General features: G+C 48.7%; 1 protein-coding gene across 1 annotated transcript; it reads right to left on the bottom strand.

Annotated features, from left to right (window-relative positions):
* Window positions 1–1,440: 1,440 nt before the first annotated feature.
* On the bottom strand, window positions 1,441–16,000 carry ZNF786 (zinc finger protein 786). Its single transcript, XM_049783685.1, has 4 exons — window positions 15,960–16,000; window positions 13,771–13,897; window positions 4,701–4,853; window positions 1,441–3,026 (listed from the first exon to the last, which is right to left on the bottom strand). Exons 1-4 carry the CDS (start codon window positions 15,975–15,977, stop codon window positions 1,441–1,443), a joined length of 1,884 nt encoding a protein of 627 aa, XP_049639642.1. The 5' UTR covers window positions 15,978–16,000.
* Window positions 16,001–17,049: the final 1,049 nt, after the last annotated feature.

Here is a 17,049-nt window from a genome sequence, read left to right as displayed (position 1 = left end):
GAAAGCTTGGGACCCCATCCAGGAGGGATCCCCTGACACCCACCTTGTCTGGCCGCCTGGGATGCCACCCCAGAAGGCCTGGAGGCCGGGGGCAGAAGAGGGGAAGACTGGGGGCCTACCAAGGCTCCCAGCGCACCCAAGTTAGGGAGAAGGCCTTCCACCCACATGTGGCTCTTTACACTTTTAATTTGGCTCTTCTGTGTGCTGGATGGCCACTCCAGGAGTCAGGACTCTGCTCCTAACCTCTGTCAGTGCGAGCCCTGTGTGGCTCTCAAAATAAATTTCAATCGTGGTTTTGGTGAGATTTGGCTCAGTTGAAAAAAAAGGTTGCCGACCACTGGTAGGGGACTGAGGCAAGATCACTCTGGAATTTGCTGCAATTTAACAATCACCCAGATTGGACACACGAGTGTCAGATGCCTTTTTTTTTTTTTTTTTTGGTTTTTGGGCCACACCCATTTGATGCTCAGGGGTTACTCCTGGCTATGTGCTCAGAAATCACCCTTGGCTTGGGGGGACCATATGGGACGCCGGGGAATCGAACCGCGGTCCATCCTACGCTAGCGCTTGCAAGGCAGACACCTTACCTCTAGCGCCACCTTCCCGGCCCCCAGATGCCTTTTCTCTCTGTTGCTTTCTTTTTTTTTTTTTTTTGGGGGGGGGCCACACCCGGCGGTGCTCAGGGGTTACTCCTGGCTATCTGCTCAGAAATAGCTCCTGGCAGGCACAGGGGACAATATGGGACACCGGGATTCGAACCAACCACCTTTGGTCCTGGATCGGCTGCTTGCAAGGCAAACGCCACTGTGCTATCTCTCCGGGCCCTTTCTGTTGCTTTCTAAAGGAAGAAATGAGACCCAAATGCAACATTATTCCCTAGTTTGAACTGGGGAGTTCAGGAGCATCCTCTAAAAACCTGACATTTAACACCCCCTGCAAGCTGTGTGCCCAGAAGAGCACTGAAAAGATTTTTCCATGTTTTCAATCTGGGATCCAAAAAGTGCTATGCAAGGGGGGGAAGGGGAGTGGGGTGAGAAAACGGTCATGACATCCTAGGACAGGAACAAAGAATAAACACCACTGTTTCTAGGAACCAGATAAGGGTGATTTTATTTAGTTTTGTTTTGGTGGGGGGACCATACCCGGCGATTCTTAGTGCTTAGTCCTGGCTCTGTCCTCAGGTATCACGCCTGCCAGTGCTCCGGGAACCATATGGGATGCCAAGAATGAAAACCAGGTCTGGCATGTGCAAGGCAAGTGCCTTAACCCCACTGTCCTTTGCTCTGGCCCCAGAAATGGGGTTTGAAGAGCCAATCCGTGTCTTTGCGCATTGCTAACTTCTATTTTGCATGCGTTCCCGCACACCTGCCTGCTTTTAGGTGGGGTGGGGGAGGAGGCTGATCTCCGGCAGTGGTGGGTCCTGGGGTTGGCACCCCGTGCTCAGCTCCAATCAGCCTCGATCATGGCAAAGAGCTGGCGGAGCCTCCTCTGGGCCTCTTTGTCGGGGGCGGCGCGGCCGGCCTTGGCGTGCACCCGCGCGTGCTCGGCCAACTTGGACGGGTAAAGAAAGCCCTTGCCGCAGTCCCCGCAGGCGAAGGGCCGCTCGGGCCGGTGGATGCGCTGGTGCCGCCGCAGGTGGCCGCGCTCGCGGAAGTCCTTGTCGCAGTCGGGGCAGTGGAAGGGTCGCGTCCCGGTGTGCAGGCGCCGGTGGCTGAGCAGCTGCGCCTTGAGACGGAAGCGCTTGTCGCAGTCGGGGCACGGGAAGGGCTTCTCCCCCGTGTGCGTGCGCTGGTGCTCGGCGAGCTTGCACCGCTTGGCGAAGGCCTTGCCGCAGGCGCAGGCGAAGGGCGGCGGGCGGCGGTGGCGCAGCTGGTGGGCGCGCAGGTCGGCCCGGGCGCGGTAAGTGCGCCCGCAGTCGGGGCAGCCGAAGGGCCGCTCGCCCGTGTGCAGGCGCCGGTGGCTGAGCAGCTGCGCCTTGAGGCGGAACCGGCGCTCGCAGTCCGGGCACGGGAAGGGCCGCTCGCCGCTGTGCACCCGCAGGTGCTCGGTGAGCCGGGCCCGACGCGCGAAGCCCCGGCCGCACTGCGCGCAGGCGAAGGGCCGCTCGCGGCTGTGCGTGCGCTCGTGTGCCTTCAGGACCCCCTTCAAGCGGAAACTCTTGGCGCACAGGGGGCACCCGAAAGGCCGCTCGCCGCTGTGCACCCGCAGGTGTTCCCGTAGCTGACACTGGTGCTTGAAGCCGCGGCCACACTCGCCGCACTGGAAGCGCCGCTCCGGGCCTGGCAGCAAGGCCGTCGCCTGGCCACCATGCTTCTCCCCCGTGTGTCCCTGGAGGTGCCTGGCCAGCTCAGACCACGCGGGGAAGCGCTCTCGGCAGTGGAGGCATGCGAAGGGCCTTTGGGGATCCCGTTTTCTGGGCCCAGTGGGGCTAGGGTTCGGCTTCTCCTTGGTGGGTGCGCTGGGACCCCCGGCCTGTTCTTTCCAGGGGGATCCGCCGGGCTGAGGCAGTGTGCAGGTCCTGGGGAGAAGGCCCCTAGCCCCTCGTGGGTGGCGGCGATCATGGCCAAGACGGGCGTCCTTGCAGTGAAAGTGCGTCTTACATGCCGGGCATTGCCAGCGCACCCGCAGGAGGAAGCCACATCCGCACGTTGGGCACTGAAAAGGTGTCTGTCCCCGAGCGGAGCACCGGGGCCAGGACAGTGGAGCATCTTCTGCTTTACTGAGGCTTCTCTGGGCACTGTGTGGCTGGTGACTCCTCTGGAGATTGTTCCAGAAAGTTTTTTTGCGGTGAGTATCCGAGTGCAAGGTACCCTCCCAGCAGCCAGTGTCCTGGAAGCTAGGAAGTCTCTCGCTTTGGGTATGGCTCTCGAGGCCACAGACCCGAAGCAGTGGACTGTCAGTGACATCGCCACTGCCAGCAGGAAAGGAAGCTTCGTCCCTGTCTCTGAAAAAGGGGTCAGAGGCCTGCTGGGGATCCTTGGGGCCAGGGTGTGGGGTGTGACCTGCGCGGACAGCTTTCAGGATTCCTGGAACAGGAAACAAAGATCTCATCAGTATTCTGCTATCCAGCAAGGCTCATGTCATAGTAACAAAATCATTTCAGTACCAGAGTGCAGAGCAATAAGAGAGTTCAAACGCCATCTAGCCACTATGCAGTCTCCATCAGTTTCTTTCTCTGGGGAAATGTGAGTAGAGCATCTAGCCATGAGAATGAGGATGCTGGAGGGCAGGTGGGCTCAGCTGGTGCTTGCCCACCAACATCTGAGTCAGGGACAATCCTCTGTGCACTATGAGACAACTCTGGAGTTAAGAGAGTGGCAGACCCTAAGGGATGCCTGTCCTAGCCAGCAAGGCCTGGGCTCTGCTCCACCCTCTTTCCTAGCCTTACCAACAATTTTTGGTGGAGGAGGGTTTGGTCCATACCTGGCAGTGCTCAGGGGTTACTCCTGGCTTTGTGCTCAGAAATCTCTCTTGGCAGGCTTGGGGAGGAGAGAGACACCATATGGGATGTGGGGAATTGAATCCGGGTCTGTCCCAGGTCAGCTGCTGCAAGGCAAATGCCCTACTGCTGTGCTATTGTTCCAGCCCCTTAGCAACATTTTCAAAAAGTTTCTAAGAAGAATGAGAGGATTAAAGATAACTCATAAACTAATGGGGGAAAATCACTTGTCTCATGTCACGGGGACAGCTCAACGGGCTGAGTGCATGTTTCTCATGCTGTAGGCCTGGTTCCAGCTCCAACACTGCCTGCATACCAATGGGGAGCTTTGAACACAGTGGTGGGAACAGCCTCATAACAAACTCTCTTTTTCCATAGAAGAAGGTCAACAAACTGTGAGCAACAGACTCTCCTGAAGACCATCCCATTTTATATTTTTTTGTTGTGTTTTGGGGCCTCACCAGCAGTACTTGGGGATTACTCTAGCTACACATTCAGGGATCACTTCTGTCCGGAGCACCAATTTGGGGGCCCAAAATGTGTTATTGGGGATCAAACCAGATCAGCCTCTCACAAGGCAAGTGCCCTGCCCACTGTCCTATTTTCTGGCAGTGACACCCCCCGCCTCCGCCGAAACACACACACCTTTTGCTGGAAGCTCCACGTATGTATTGGGCATCATTCAACACTGTGTGAGCCCATCCAATCCAAGACAGGACCAGAAGGTCTGGAGGGATATTCAGCAGGGAGGATGGGATGCTTGCCTTGCACAAGGCCAACTCAGTTTAGATCCCTGGCATCCCATATGATGTTCTGAGCCAGCTAGAAGTTATTACTGAATGCAGAGCCAGAAGGAATCTCTTAGAACTGTAGTGTTAAATAATTAACGATGGTTGCTGGATGGTGAAGGATGGATGGAGGGATCTTTCTCTGCCACCCCAGGCCACGTGGCTCCGTAATCCCCATTTAGTTAGTGGGTCCCAGGTTTAGGTGAATGGCGGAATCACTCATCCAGAGACAGGCATCAGGAAGTATCAGCTTTATTCATGCCCTATCCATCTTATAAGCATTCAGCCATTCTTAGCTAGCCCTGCATCCCTCCCAGGAAATGGGTGGGGTCTTACAGGTAAGGTCAAGTCACCTGGAGGGATGAGGCTTCATCAGAACCACCAAAAACAAACAAGACAGGACCAGAGACCTAGGCCTAACAAACCTGAATGTGACATCTTAGGGACAGGCCTCAACTCCATATATTACTCACCCAACATCAGTGGTTCATCATTAACCAGATCCAAATGCATAGCAGATGAGGAACCAATTAAGTTCCGTGGTCTCTCAGATCTTCCCCAGTGCCCAAGAAATGCTTTTCCCTGTTCCAAGCAGGATATGAGCTTTGGCTTGGGAAGTCCACCACCTGCACAGAGGAAGTAGACAGGCTGCATTGGTTTTCTAGGGAATACACAAAAAGCACACTGAATTTCTTTTTCATTTTTCAAAATGTACTCCTGGGACACTATCTGAGAAGAAATGGCAAAAAATAGATGATATTTACACAAAGAGAAACAAAATTGCCCACAACCCGGAGAAGTTTAATTATGTCCTGTTTAATTAAGTCCTGTTTTATGTATAATAAGCAACGTGGTAGCTTCTCCTTATTTTTGTTTGTTTTAATTTTGGGTCACATCCAGCAAAACTCAGGGGTTATTGTTATTCCTAGTTCTGTACTCTGTCCTGATGGTATTTGTGAAGCCATATGTGAAGCCATACAGAGGCTGGAGATTAAACCCAGGTTGGCCATGTGCAAGGCAAGTGCCCTCTCTGCTGTACTATCTCCCCAGCCCCCTCAGTTTTTCATTCTTATTCATTTGTTTTGTGGTTAAACCTAGCAATGTTCATAGTTGACTATGGCTCTGTGCTCAGGGATCACTCCTGGCAGGGCTCATGGGACCATTTGGGGTGCCAGATTGGCTGCATGCAATGCAAGCCCCCTACCAACAATACTATTCCCTAGCTCATTTGTCATTTAAGACACCGTGATAAGGGGCCGGGAAGGTGGCACTAGAGGTAAGGTGTCTGCCTTGCAAGTGCTAGCGTAGGACAAACCGCGGTTCGATCCCCCCGGTGTCCCATATGGTCCCCCCAAGCCAGGGGCAATTTCTGAGTGCTTAGCCAGGAGTAACCCCTGAGCGTCAAACGGGTGTGGCCCAAACACCAAAAAAAAAAAAAAAAAAGACACCGTGATATATAAAGTGATCCACAGTTGAATTTCAGACATACACTTTTAGCACCAGTGTTTCCTTCCCTCCAATGGTGTCTCCAGGTTCCCTTCCACCCCGCAGCCCAGCTCCTCAACAGCTTTTCCATTCACCGATTCTTACTCCCACCCCACCCCCCAATTTCTTTCCTTCTTTGTCCTTCTCCTTTCTATTCTCTGGGGTTAAGGGTGAACATGAAAAAAAACGAAAGGGCCGGAGAGATAGCATGGAGGTAGGGTGTTTGCCTTGCATTCAGAAGGACAATGGTTTGAATCCTGGCATCCCATATGGTCCCCTGAGCCTGCCAGAAGCGATTTCTGAATGTAGAGCCAGGAATAACCCCTGAGCACTGCCAGATGTGACCCAAAAACAAAAAAATAAAAAGGGTGAGCATGAGCTAGGTATTCCCCCTTCAATTAACCTTTTGATTCCCCCTTTAATACCTTGCATTCCCACACCCAGTTATTTTAGATACCACAGGTAAATAGATCATTCTATATTTGTCCTTCTTCTGACTTACTAAACTTAATATTATACCTTCCAGGGCTGGAGCGATAGCACAGTGGTAGGGTGTTTTGCCTTGGATGCAGCTGACCAGGGATGGACTTGGGTTTGATTTCTGGCCTCTTATGGTCTCCTGAGCCTGACAGGAGCAATTTCTGAGCATAGAGCCAGGAGTGCTGCTGGGTGTGGCCCAACACCCCCCAAATTATATCTTCTAGTTCTTTTTTTTTGGTTTTTGGGCCACACCTGGCGGTGCTCATGGGTTACTCCTGGCTGTCTGGTCAGAAATAGCTCCTGGCAGGCACGGGGACCATATGGGACATGGGGATTCGAACCAACCACCTTAGGTCCTGGATCGGCTGCTTGCAAGGCAAACACTGCTGTGCTATCTCTCCGGACCCTTACCTTCTAGTTCTATCCAAGTTGCAAGTAATTGCATGATTTCATTGTTCCTTGCAGCTGCATAGCATGCTGCTGTGATAATACACACCTTCATTAGTCACATGGATTAATTCCATATCTTAGCTATTATACTAATAGTGTGCATGTCCTTTCACTTGAAATGAATGTTTGTGTGTCCAGGGGTGGGTAGATACCCCAAAGAGAAATTTCTAGCAATTGTATGAAACCTAGTTCTTTTTGTTGTTGTTGTTGTTGGTGGTGGTGGTGGTGGTTTTTGGGTCACACTGGGCAGTGCTCAGGGGTTACTCCTGGTTCTAGGCTTCAGAAATCGCTCCTGGCAGGTTCAGGGGACCATATGGGTTGCCGGGATTCGAATCACAGTCCTTCTGCATGCAAGGCAAATGCCCTATCTCCATGCTATCTCTCTGGCCCTGGCACCTAGTTCTGACTTTACTGTACTATTTTCATAGGAGTTGAATCAAGCTTGTCGTGGTTTTAATACAATTTCCTACAATTGTGGGACAACCTGAGATCACAGACCACCTGTGTTTTCAGAAGTAGGTGACTCCAGGGGCCAAAGCAGTAGTGCAAACAGTGGTGTTTGCCTTGCAAGCACTAACCTGGGATGGATACCCCCGGTGTCCCAAATGGTCCCCAAGCCTGGAGCAATTTCTGAGTGCATAGCCAAGAGTAACCCGTGAGTGTCACTGGGTGTAAAAGGGAAAAAAAAAAGTGGGTGACTTTAAACAAGGGACTGGAAGGACTGAGCCAGAGAAATAGGTCATGGGTTAGGGTGCTTTACTTTGCACATACAACCAACCTGGGTATGATTCCCACATTACATATATTGCATATGGTACTCTAAATGTTGTAGGAGTGAGTCCTAAGCATGTCCAGGTGTGGTTGGTTAAAAAACAAGAACTGGTTGAACTGTCCCAGGGAAATTATTATTTTGTTTTGTTTTGTTTTTTTGGGCCACAATCGGTAATACCCAGAGGTTACTTCTGGCTCTGGTTAGAAATTGCCCTGGGCAGGCTCAGGGGACCATATGGGATGTCCGGGATTGAACGGGGCCATCCGGGTCAGCTATGTGCAAGGTAAATGCCCCACTGCTGTGCTATCGCTCTGGCCCTGTCGCAGGGAATTTCTTTTTTTGTTTTGTTTTGTTTTGTTTTTTGGGTCATACCTGGCAGAGCTCAGGGTTACTCTGGCTCTACACTCAGAAATTGCTCCTGGCAGGCTTGGGGGACCATATGGGATGCCGGGATTCGAACCACCGTCCTTCTGCATGCAAGGCAAGCACTCTACCTCTATGCTATCTCTCTGGCTCTCATCACAGGGAATTTCAAAGAGAATAGCCCTAACTAAAACGTCCCCAGGCTCAGGAGATTTCTCAAAGGATACATGGAGCACAAAGCCTAGCCATGAAGTCTTGGTGACCCGAGCATTGCTAGCCCCGAGCACTAAAATGTTAGGCCTACAACATGGCATACAACATGTACTGCCACATAACCCTAGAGCCCCAAATACTGCTGGGGAGGTCCCAAAAACTCTCATCTAGTAGAGTTTTGGACACATTGGTTATAGTGAAGATGCAATAATTCTGTACATCAGAACCATAAATATTGTTACTATAGTAAGCATGCTTCCTATAGTACAATAAAATTAAAATTATTTTCAGAAGTACTTTAGGTGGTAATGCTAGTCATGACTTGTAGAATCAAATAATTAACGATGGGGCTGGATGGCGGTGGATGGAGGCCTTTGTGCTTAGGCCCCAACCACGTGGCTTCATCCCCATCCAGCTGGCGGATTCCCGGCCCAGGTAGTCGGCGTAATCAAGACTCACTTACACGCAGGCTTCAGGAAGAATCATCTTTATTTATGCCCTTGCCACCACAGGTGTGTGGCCTATGTCAACCTTTTAAGCATTCAGCTATATTTTGCTAGCCCTGCATCTTATCTCCTGTTAGCCATCTTCCCTTTGGGCTCCATGCGGCCCAAAGATCCAAAAGCCAGGAAGCCAAGCCGGGCCAAGAGAGAAACGGCAAAAAGGTGAATCCCCTGGCTCAGAGGTTTATCTATCCTTTTCCAGACCCCTCCCAGAAATGGGAGGTCTTGCAGGTAGTTACACCTATTATCCGGTTCCCAAGACCCCTCCCAGATATGGGTGGGTCTTAGGGTCTTTGCACCCAACTTCAGGGTTTTAGCTAGGTACACCAACATTTCCTCCTTTTCTTAATATTTTTATGCACCAACGTAATAGAGTGAAAATTAATATACCAGCCCTTTTCAAAAACATATCACGGGCGCCATTTGTAGAATCAAATAATTAACGATGGGGCTGGATGGCGGTGGATGGAGGCCTTTGTGCTTAGGCCCCAACCACGTGGCTTCATCCCCATCCAGCTGGCGGATTCCCGGCCCAGGTAGTCGGCGTAATCAAGACTCACTTACACGCAGGCTTCAGGAAGAATCATCTTTATTTATGCCCTTGCCACCACAGGTGTGTGGCCTATGTCAACCTTTTAAGCATTCAGCTATATTTTGCTAGCCCTGCATCTTATCTCCTGTTAGCCATCTTCCCTTTGGGCTCCATGCGGCCCAAAGATCCAAAAGCCAGGAAGCCAAGCCGGGCCAAGAGAGAAACGGCAAAAAGGTGAATCCCCTGGCTCAGAGGTTTATCTATCCTTTTCCAGACCCCTCCCAGAAATGGGAGGTCTTGCAGGTAGTTACACCTATTATCCGGTTCCCAAGACCCCTCCCAGATATGGGTGGGTCTTAGGGTCTTTGCACCCAACTTCAGGGTTTTAGCTAGGTACACCAACAATGACTTAAAACAGTGGAATTCTAGAATAACAAAGTTTGACAATAAATAAAAAAGAATGATGAGGGGCCGGTGTGATGGGGCAAGCAGTAAGGTATCTGCCTTGCCCATGCTAGCCTAGGATGGAACATGGTTCAATCCCCCACCATCGGGCCCGGAGAGATAGCACAGTGGCGTTTGCCTTGCAAGCAGCCGATCCAGCACCAAAGGTGGTTGGTTTGAATCCCGGTATCCCATATGGTCCCCTGTGCCTGCCAGGAGCTATTTCTGAGCAGACAGCCAGGAGTAACCCCTGAGCACAAAAACCAAACAAACAAACAAACAAAAAAACCAATCCCCCAGCGTCCCATATGGTCCCCCAAGCCAGGAGTGATTTCTGAACGCATAGCCAGGAGTAACCCCTGAGCGTCACCAGGTGTGGCCCAAAACAAACAAACAAACAAACAAAAGAATGATGAGAGTGATGGTACAATGGTAGGGATCTTGCTTTAAATGAAGCCAACGCAGGTTTGATCCCCAGCACCCCATATGGTTTTCTGAGCCCTAACAGGAAGATGTCTGAGCTGTGGCCCAAAATCCCAAACAAGGGGCCGAAGAGATAGCATGGAGGTAAGGCATTTGCCTTTCATGCAGGAGGTCATCAGTTCGAATCCCAGAGTCCCATATAGTCCCCCGTGCCTGCCAGGAGCAATTTCTGAGCCTGGAGCCAGGAATAACCCTTGATCACTGCTGGGTATGACCCAAAAACCACACACCAAAAAAAAAAAAAAAAAAAACCCAAACAAAGAAGAAATGACACCAGAGATGAACAGGGACCAAAGAGAGATAGTATAGTGAGCAGGGAGTTTTTCTTGAACACAATGAACCAGGATTTGATCCCTATATGATCTTCCAGACCATCAGGAGTGAGGAGTAACCTCTCAGCACAATCAGACCTGACCTGACCAAAACAAAACAAAACAAACAAAAAAAAAAAACAACCTCAACAAATGAAAAGTATGGGTAAGTTGAACTTCATCAAAATGGAAAACTTTTGTAAATTTCAATGGATACCAACAAGAAAGAGAATAGACAAGGTACAAATCCAGAGAGAGTAAGTTCAGAACTGAGTTCATTCCAACTGAACCATGAGCAAGTACCACAGTGACCCCTGATGGGAACACAGTTCAACTGCAACTGAACTAGGTGCAAACACCAGAGTCCCGTTGATAACTACAATTAAGGACACATTGCACGAGTACCACCAAAAGAGTGTTAGGCGTGAGGCCCCTTCATAGCTGCATCAACAACAACAACAACAACAAAAGAGGGATGGAGAGATAGTACAGTGGGTAAAGCGCTTATTTGTTCAAGCCCTGTTAGATTCCTAGCACTGTATATGGTCCCCTAAGTCTTAACAGGTTTAAAGGTATATCCCTGAACTCTGCTGGGTGTGATCCCCAAACTACCTCACCTCTTCCGCAAAAAAAAAAAAAAAAAAGACAACAAAGAAGGGGGTATTAAAATAATTTAAGGCTTAGAGCATCTGTCTTACTAAGGATATGGTCATAAATTCTAGTCCCAGTGTCTTTCAGGTACCAAGAACAATCTGGTTGGCTTTGCTGTCTGTGGACTCTGGTGCTAAGAGCAATTTCTGATCACACTACAATAGGCCATATGTAAGTACCACTCCTAGTGAGGAGTAAAACTACAAGAATGCTTGAAAGCCACAACTAGTAAATGCAAACCATGTAAGCTGATGTCTGAGTGCCACACCAATCCCTGGCCAGCATCACAACAACTTGAGCCTTAACCAAATAAACCAAAGTGAGAGTAGGTGTGCAGACACCCCAGCCTTATCCATGCCTCCAAGTGCAAACTAGGTAGGTAAAAAATATACTTCGATGAAAACAAATGATTAAAATTGTTTGTCATGGGGAATTCACTGACCAAAAATGTGAAAATAAAGCAAGATGTTTTATTATTTGCTTGAAACTTTTCTGAACAGACTAAATTGCTGTTTTCTGTTTTTATGTTTGTTTTCAGGTCACTCCAGAATTACTCCTGGATGACTTAGGGATCAAATCTGGGTTGGACAGTTGTGAGGCAATCACCCTACCCACCGTACTATTACTCCAGTCCATAGTGAATTTATTTTTTTTTTTTTTAGTTTTTGGGTCACATCTAGCAGTGCTCAGGGGTTACTCCTGGCTCTTTGCTCAGAAATCACTCCTGGCAGGCTGTGAGGACCATATGGGATGCCAGGATTCGAACCACTGTCCTTCTGCATGCAAGGCAAATGTTCTACCTCCATGCTATATCTCCGGCCCCCATAGTGAACTATTTTATTTTATTTATTGTTTTTTGGGGGGGGCCACACCCAGTGGTACTCAGGGGTTACTCCTGGCTCTCTGCTCAGAAATCGCTCCTGGCAGGCATGGGGAACCATATGGGATGCCGGGATTCGAACCACTGTTGGTTCTGGCTTGGCCGCATGCAAGGCAAACGTCCTACCACTGTGCTATCTCTCTGGCCCCAATAGTGAATTTTTTTTGTTTTTGTTTTTGTTTTTCGGGCCACACTTGTTTGATGCTCAGGGGTTACTCCTGGCTAAACGCTCAGAAATTGCCCTGGCTTGGGGGGACCATATGGGATGTCGGGGGATCGAAACGCAGTTGTGATCTTTCCTTGGCTAGCACTTGCAAGGCAGACACCTTACCTCTAGCGCCACCTCGCAGGCCCCAATAGTGAATTATTTTAAACTGATATAGTAAATGATTACTGAGTTCAGAGCAAGGAGAAATCTTGAGCATCGCCCAGTGTGGCTCCCCCCCCCAAAAAAAAATAAACTGATAAATTAAAAGCCAATTTATCAAAAAAAAAAAAACTAAAAGGGATTTCCCTGATAATAATCACATGGAGATTGCTGCTGTTAAATATCTCAGAGACAAGCCAGGGGAAGAGCTCGAAGAGGTGTAACACGTACTGCATGCAAAGCTCTGGGTTTTATCCTGAACACAGTATGGTCCCTCCAGCACTCTTAACACCTCCTAGGCAGTATCACTAATGTGACCCTAAAACTTCAACCAAAAAAATTACCTCATCAAAATCAATACATCAGTATATAATTTTAAATTTTTCCCTGCACACCAAACAGCATTAGCTTTTCTGTGCTCAGATGTCACTGCTGTCTTCTATCTTTTTTGTTTTATTTGTACTTTAGCTCAAACTAAAGCATTAGCTTTTCTGATATCTAGTCCCCAATGTTGGAGTTGACAGTAAGGATGATGTAAGTTAAAAACAAGTTACTGGGGCCGGAGAGATAGTATGGAGGTAAGGCGTTTGCCTTTTATGCAGGAGGTCATCGGTTCGAATCCCGGCGTCCCATATGGTCCCCCTTGCCTGCCAGGAGCAATTTCTGAGCATGGAGCCAGGAATAACCCCTGAGCACCACCGGGTGTGACCCAAAAACCACCAAAAAAAAAAAAAAAACAAGTTACTGTATGAATATGAGCTAGGCATGCTCCTATGTGGAAATTTCCTGAAACACGATTAGCCACCTTAAATTATTACTCAGTTTCAAAGATTCTCAGGTAACAATGTGTATCCCTGAGTACAGAACAGCAATATTTATTGAAGTAGCAGCAAAAAGTCTGGTGGCAAAACATTTTTTTTTTTTTGGTTTTTGGGCCACACCCGGCGGTGCTCAGGGGTTACTCCTGGCTGTCTGCTCAGAAATAGCTCCTGGCAGGCACGGGGGACCATATGGGACACCAGGATTCGAACCAACCACTTTTGGTCCTGGATCGGCTGCTTGCAAGGCAAACACCACTGTGCTATCTCTCTGGGCCCGGCAAAACATTTTTGAGAAATGTCACAGTTTGACAAACATAAACACCCAGTCCACGATCTATCACAGAGAAGAATACTTTGTGTGTGTGTGTGTGTGTGTGTGTGTGTGTGTGTGTGTGTGTGTGTGTGTGTGTGTGTGTGTGGTTTTTGGGTCACACCAGGCAGTGCTCAGGGTTTTTTTTCCTGGCTCCGTGCTCAGAAATTGCTCCTGGCAGGCACGGGGGACCATATGAGACGCTGGGATTCGAACTGATGACCTTCTGCATGAAAGGTAAACGCCTTACCTCCATGCTATCTCTCCGGCCCCAGAAGAATACTTCTTTCTTTCTTTTCTTTTTTGGTTTTTGGGCCACACTGGAGGTGCTCAGGAGTTCCTGACTTTGTGTTCAGAAATTGCTCCTGGGAAGCCTAGAGGATCATATGAGATGCCGGGGCTTGAACCTGGGTTGGTTACGTGTGAGACAAATGTCCCACCTGCTTTGCTATCATTCTGGCCCCTGAATGCTTCTTACCTAGAGAAACAAGAGTTTCATAGTTGCTTCTCATGACATCCTTGTAAAGCTCCTTTTGCCACTCTTGTAGGTCTTCCCATTCTTTTTCCGAGAAATAGATGGCAACATCTTCAAAAGTCAGCAGTAACTGAAATAATAACAAATTTGGTACACATTCTGTTGAGATTCCTTTAAAAGAATTTAAGGGGCCGGGCGGTGGCGCTGGAGGTAAGGTGCCTGCGCTAGCCTAGGACGGACCACGGTTCGATCCCCCGGCATCCCATATGGTCCCCCAAGAAGCCAGGAGCGACTTCTGAGCGCATAGCCAGGAGTAACCCCTGAGCATCACAGGGTGTGGCCCAAAAACCAAAAAAAAAAAAAAAAAAAAAAAAAGAATTTAAGCTCCTACTCATCAATTTATCAATTTCTGTGGTGGATACTATTTTTTGCCCGTTTTACACTTTCTGCCTCCCTTGATCCAGTCATGTCTTATATTTATCACTAGAACTCCTTTTATAGTACTCTGTTCAAACTATATAGACAGATGCAAAATATGAAACTATCATTTTAAATAAAATGTGATATTTTATGTGTTTGGTTTGGGGGCCATACCTGACAGTGCTCAGGGATTACTTCTCATTCTGTATTCAGAATTTATTCCTGGTTGGGCTCAGGGAACCATATGGGATTCCAGGGATAAAACCCAGGTCAGCAGCATGCAAAGCAAATGCTCTATCGCCGACCTATAAATTTCTCATTTTTTAAAGAAAAATAGGATTTTAAATCCTGTAAAACTTTGATCACTAAATATCTCCTGGTTTTGTTTTGTTTGGGGGTTTTGTTTGCTTGCTTGCTTAGTTTTTGGGCTACTCCTGGATCTGTGCCCAGGAATCACTCCTGGAAGGCTCAGGGGACCATATGGAATTTCAGGGATAAAACTCAGGTCAGCAGCATGCAAGGCAAATGCTCTATCGGTGGCCTATACATTTCTCATTTTTAAAAGAGAAATGGGATTTTAAATCCTGCAGACTTCAATCACTAAATATGGTCTCTCTCTCTCTCTCTCTCTCTCTCTCTCTCTCTCTCTCTCTCTCTCTCTCTCTCTCTCTCTCTCTCTCTCTGTTTTTTTTTTGGGGGGCCAATCCTGGGTCTGTGCTCAAGAATCAATCCTGGGGCCGGAGAAATAGCATGGAGGTAAGGCTTTTGCCTTTCATGCAGGAGGTCATCGGTTCGAATCTCGGCGTCCCATATGGTCCCCCATGCCTGCCAGGAACAATTTCTGAGCTTGGAGCCAGGAATAATCCCTGAGCACTGCCGGGTGTGACCCAAAAAAAAAAAAAAAAAAAAAAAAAAAAGAATCAATCCTGGCAGGATCAGGGGACTATATGGAATGCTGGGGATTGAACCTGGGTCAGCTGCGTGCAACACAAACACCCTCCTCGCTATGCTATGCTCCAGCCCTGTCCTAGACATCTAAGTCAAAACACACAGGAACTTTCGTTGTAGCTGTTGGTTTGGTTTTGGGTCCTACCCAGTGATGCACCTGAGCTATTTCTGGATCTGCACTCAATAATTACACTCAATAATTGCACAGGAGACTATATGGGTATGGAATGCCAGGGATAGAACCTAGGTTGACTGCTGTAAAGCAATCTCTCTACCCGCCATATTATTGCTCCGGTCCCCTGAGCCAGAAGTAAGCTCTGAGCACTGCTGGGTGTAGCCCCCTAACCCCCCAAAAGGAAATTCTTCAGTCTCGCTGTCACCCGTTTTCTCTGCTACTTTGCGTCCATCAGGGTGTCTCTGCTAGCCTCGCTGTCACCGGTTCCCTCTCCAGCACGCATCTGGGTCGCTGTCACTGGCTCCCACAGCCACTTGTGAGTGTGTCCGGGTTTTTGCAGACTTTATGTTGTCTTTCCTTCTTCGGATCTTTCTTCTGATATTGAACGCAAAACTGACCATCGCGAGGGGCCCAATTCTGTCATCTCTAATGATGCCCAACATCCCTAAAACCAGACCCCTGGGCCTTGTGAAACAAACATCTGTTCAGGATCCTGGCGCAGTGCCCTGCAGCCATCCAGCTGTCAGCACGCACCAGGCCTGATAGCCCCGAGCCCCAGCCAGGACCAGCTCCTGCACCAGCGTCCGTGGACTGAGAACGCGATCCTGCGCGGAATATGCACCTGGACGTCCTCGCAGGACCCTCTTACCTGACACAGCCGGGCCATGACAGCTCACTTGGCGCCCGGCCCCGGCCACACCCACCGGCTCGCCAACCTCCGCCACTTCTGTCACTGCATCTGTCCCGTCCTGCCGCCCACAGCGCCGCTCTGAGGCCAGGAGGAGGAAGCGCCACTCGAGGACCCAGTCTTCTAGGACAAACTGATGGCCAGAGTTGAGATCCTGTAACGCCCACGTGGGTCCACTCTTTATTTTTTATTGTAATATTTTTTATTTATTTAAATAAAAATGCATCACATAGTTGACATAACTGATCATAATACATTTGTTTCAGGAAGACCAAAGGCAACATGATTAAAAAAAAAAAATAGAAAATTGAGGGGCCCGGAGAGATAGCACAGCGGTGTTTGCCTTGCAAGCAGCCGATCCAGGACCAAAGGTGGTTGGTTCGAATCCCGGTGTCCCATATGGTTCCCCGTGCCTGCCAGGAGCTATTTCTGAGCAGACAGCCAGGAGTAACCCCTGAGCACCGCCGGGTGTGGCCCAAAAACAAAAAAAGAAAAAAAGAAAATTGAAAGAAAAACTAAAGAGATGAAAGAGAAAGGAAAAAGTTCAGGAGCAAGTATATTTTTGAAAATTATTGAATCACTAATGAACTCATTAAAGCACTAGCAGAATGTTTATTAAGCTCTTCTTTGTTATTTAAAGGATAAAAATAAAAAATATATGTACCGTATTTTCTGGCATATAAGACGACTTTTGAAACATAAAAAAGTCAACCGAAAATTGGGGGTCGTCTTATACGCCGAGTATATTCCGAAAAATGTTTCAATATGCCGCTGAATGAAAATTGTCTGAATATTGGGCCCGGAGAGATAGCACAGCGGCGTTTGCCTTGCAAGCAGCCGATCCAGGACCTAAGGTGGTTGGTTCGAATCCGGGTGTCCCATATGGTCCCCCATGCCTGCCAGGAGCTATTTCTGAGCAGACAGCCAGGAGTAACCCCTGAGCACCGCTGGGTGTGGCCCAAAAACAAAAAGAAAGAAGAAAGAAAGAAAGAAAGAAAGAAAGAAAGAAAGAAAGAAAGAAAGAAAGAAAGAAAGAAAGAAAGAAAGAAAG

The sequence above is a fragment of the Suncus etruscus genome, chromosome 1 (assembly GCF_024139225.1).
Source record: "Suncus etruscus isolate mSunEtr1 chromosome 1, mSunEtr1.pri.cur, whole genome shotgun sequence".
Classification (NCBI taxonomy): Eukaryota; Metazoa; Chordata; class Mammalia; order Eulipotyphla; family Soricidae; genus Suncus; species Suncus etruscus.
The sequence above is the reverse complement of the archived record's forward strand: the minus strand, read 5'-3'. Positions and strand labels throughout refer to the sequence as shown.

What these genes read in the sequence shown, in the direction of transcription:
- ZNF786 (XM_049783685.1), bottom strand. An exon ending in TGAAACTCTTGTTTCTCTAG is followed by an intron (nt 4,854 to 13,770) that starts GTAAGAAGCATT and finishes TCCTCTGTGCAG; the next exon opens with GTGGTGGACTTCCCAAGCCA. An exon ending in TGATGAACCACTGATGTTGG is followed by an intron (nt 3,027 to 4,700) that starts GTGAGTAATATA and finishes TTCCTGTTCCAG; the next exon opens with GAATCCTGAAAGCTGTCCGC.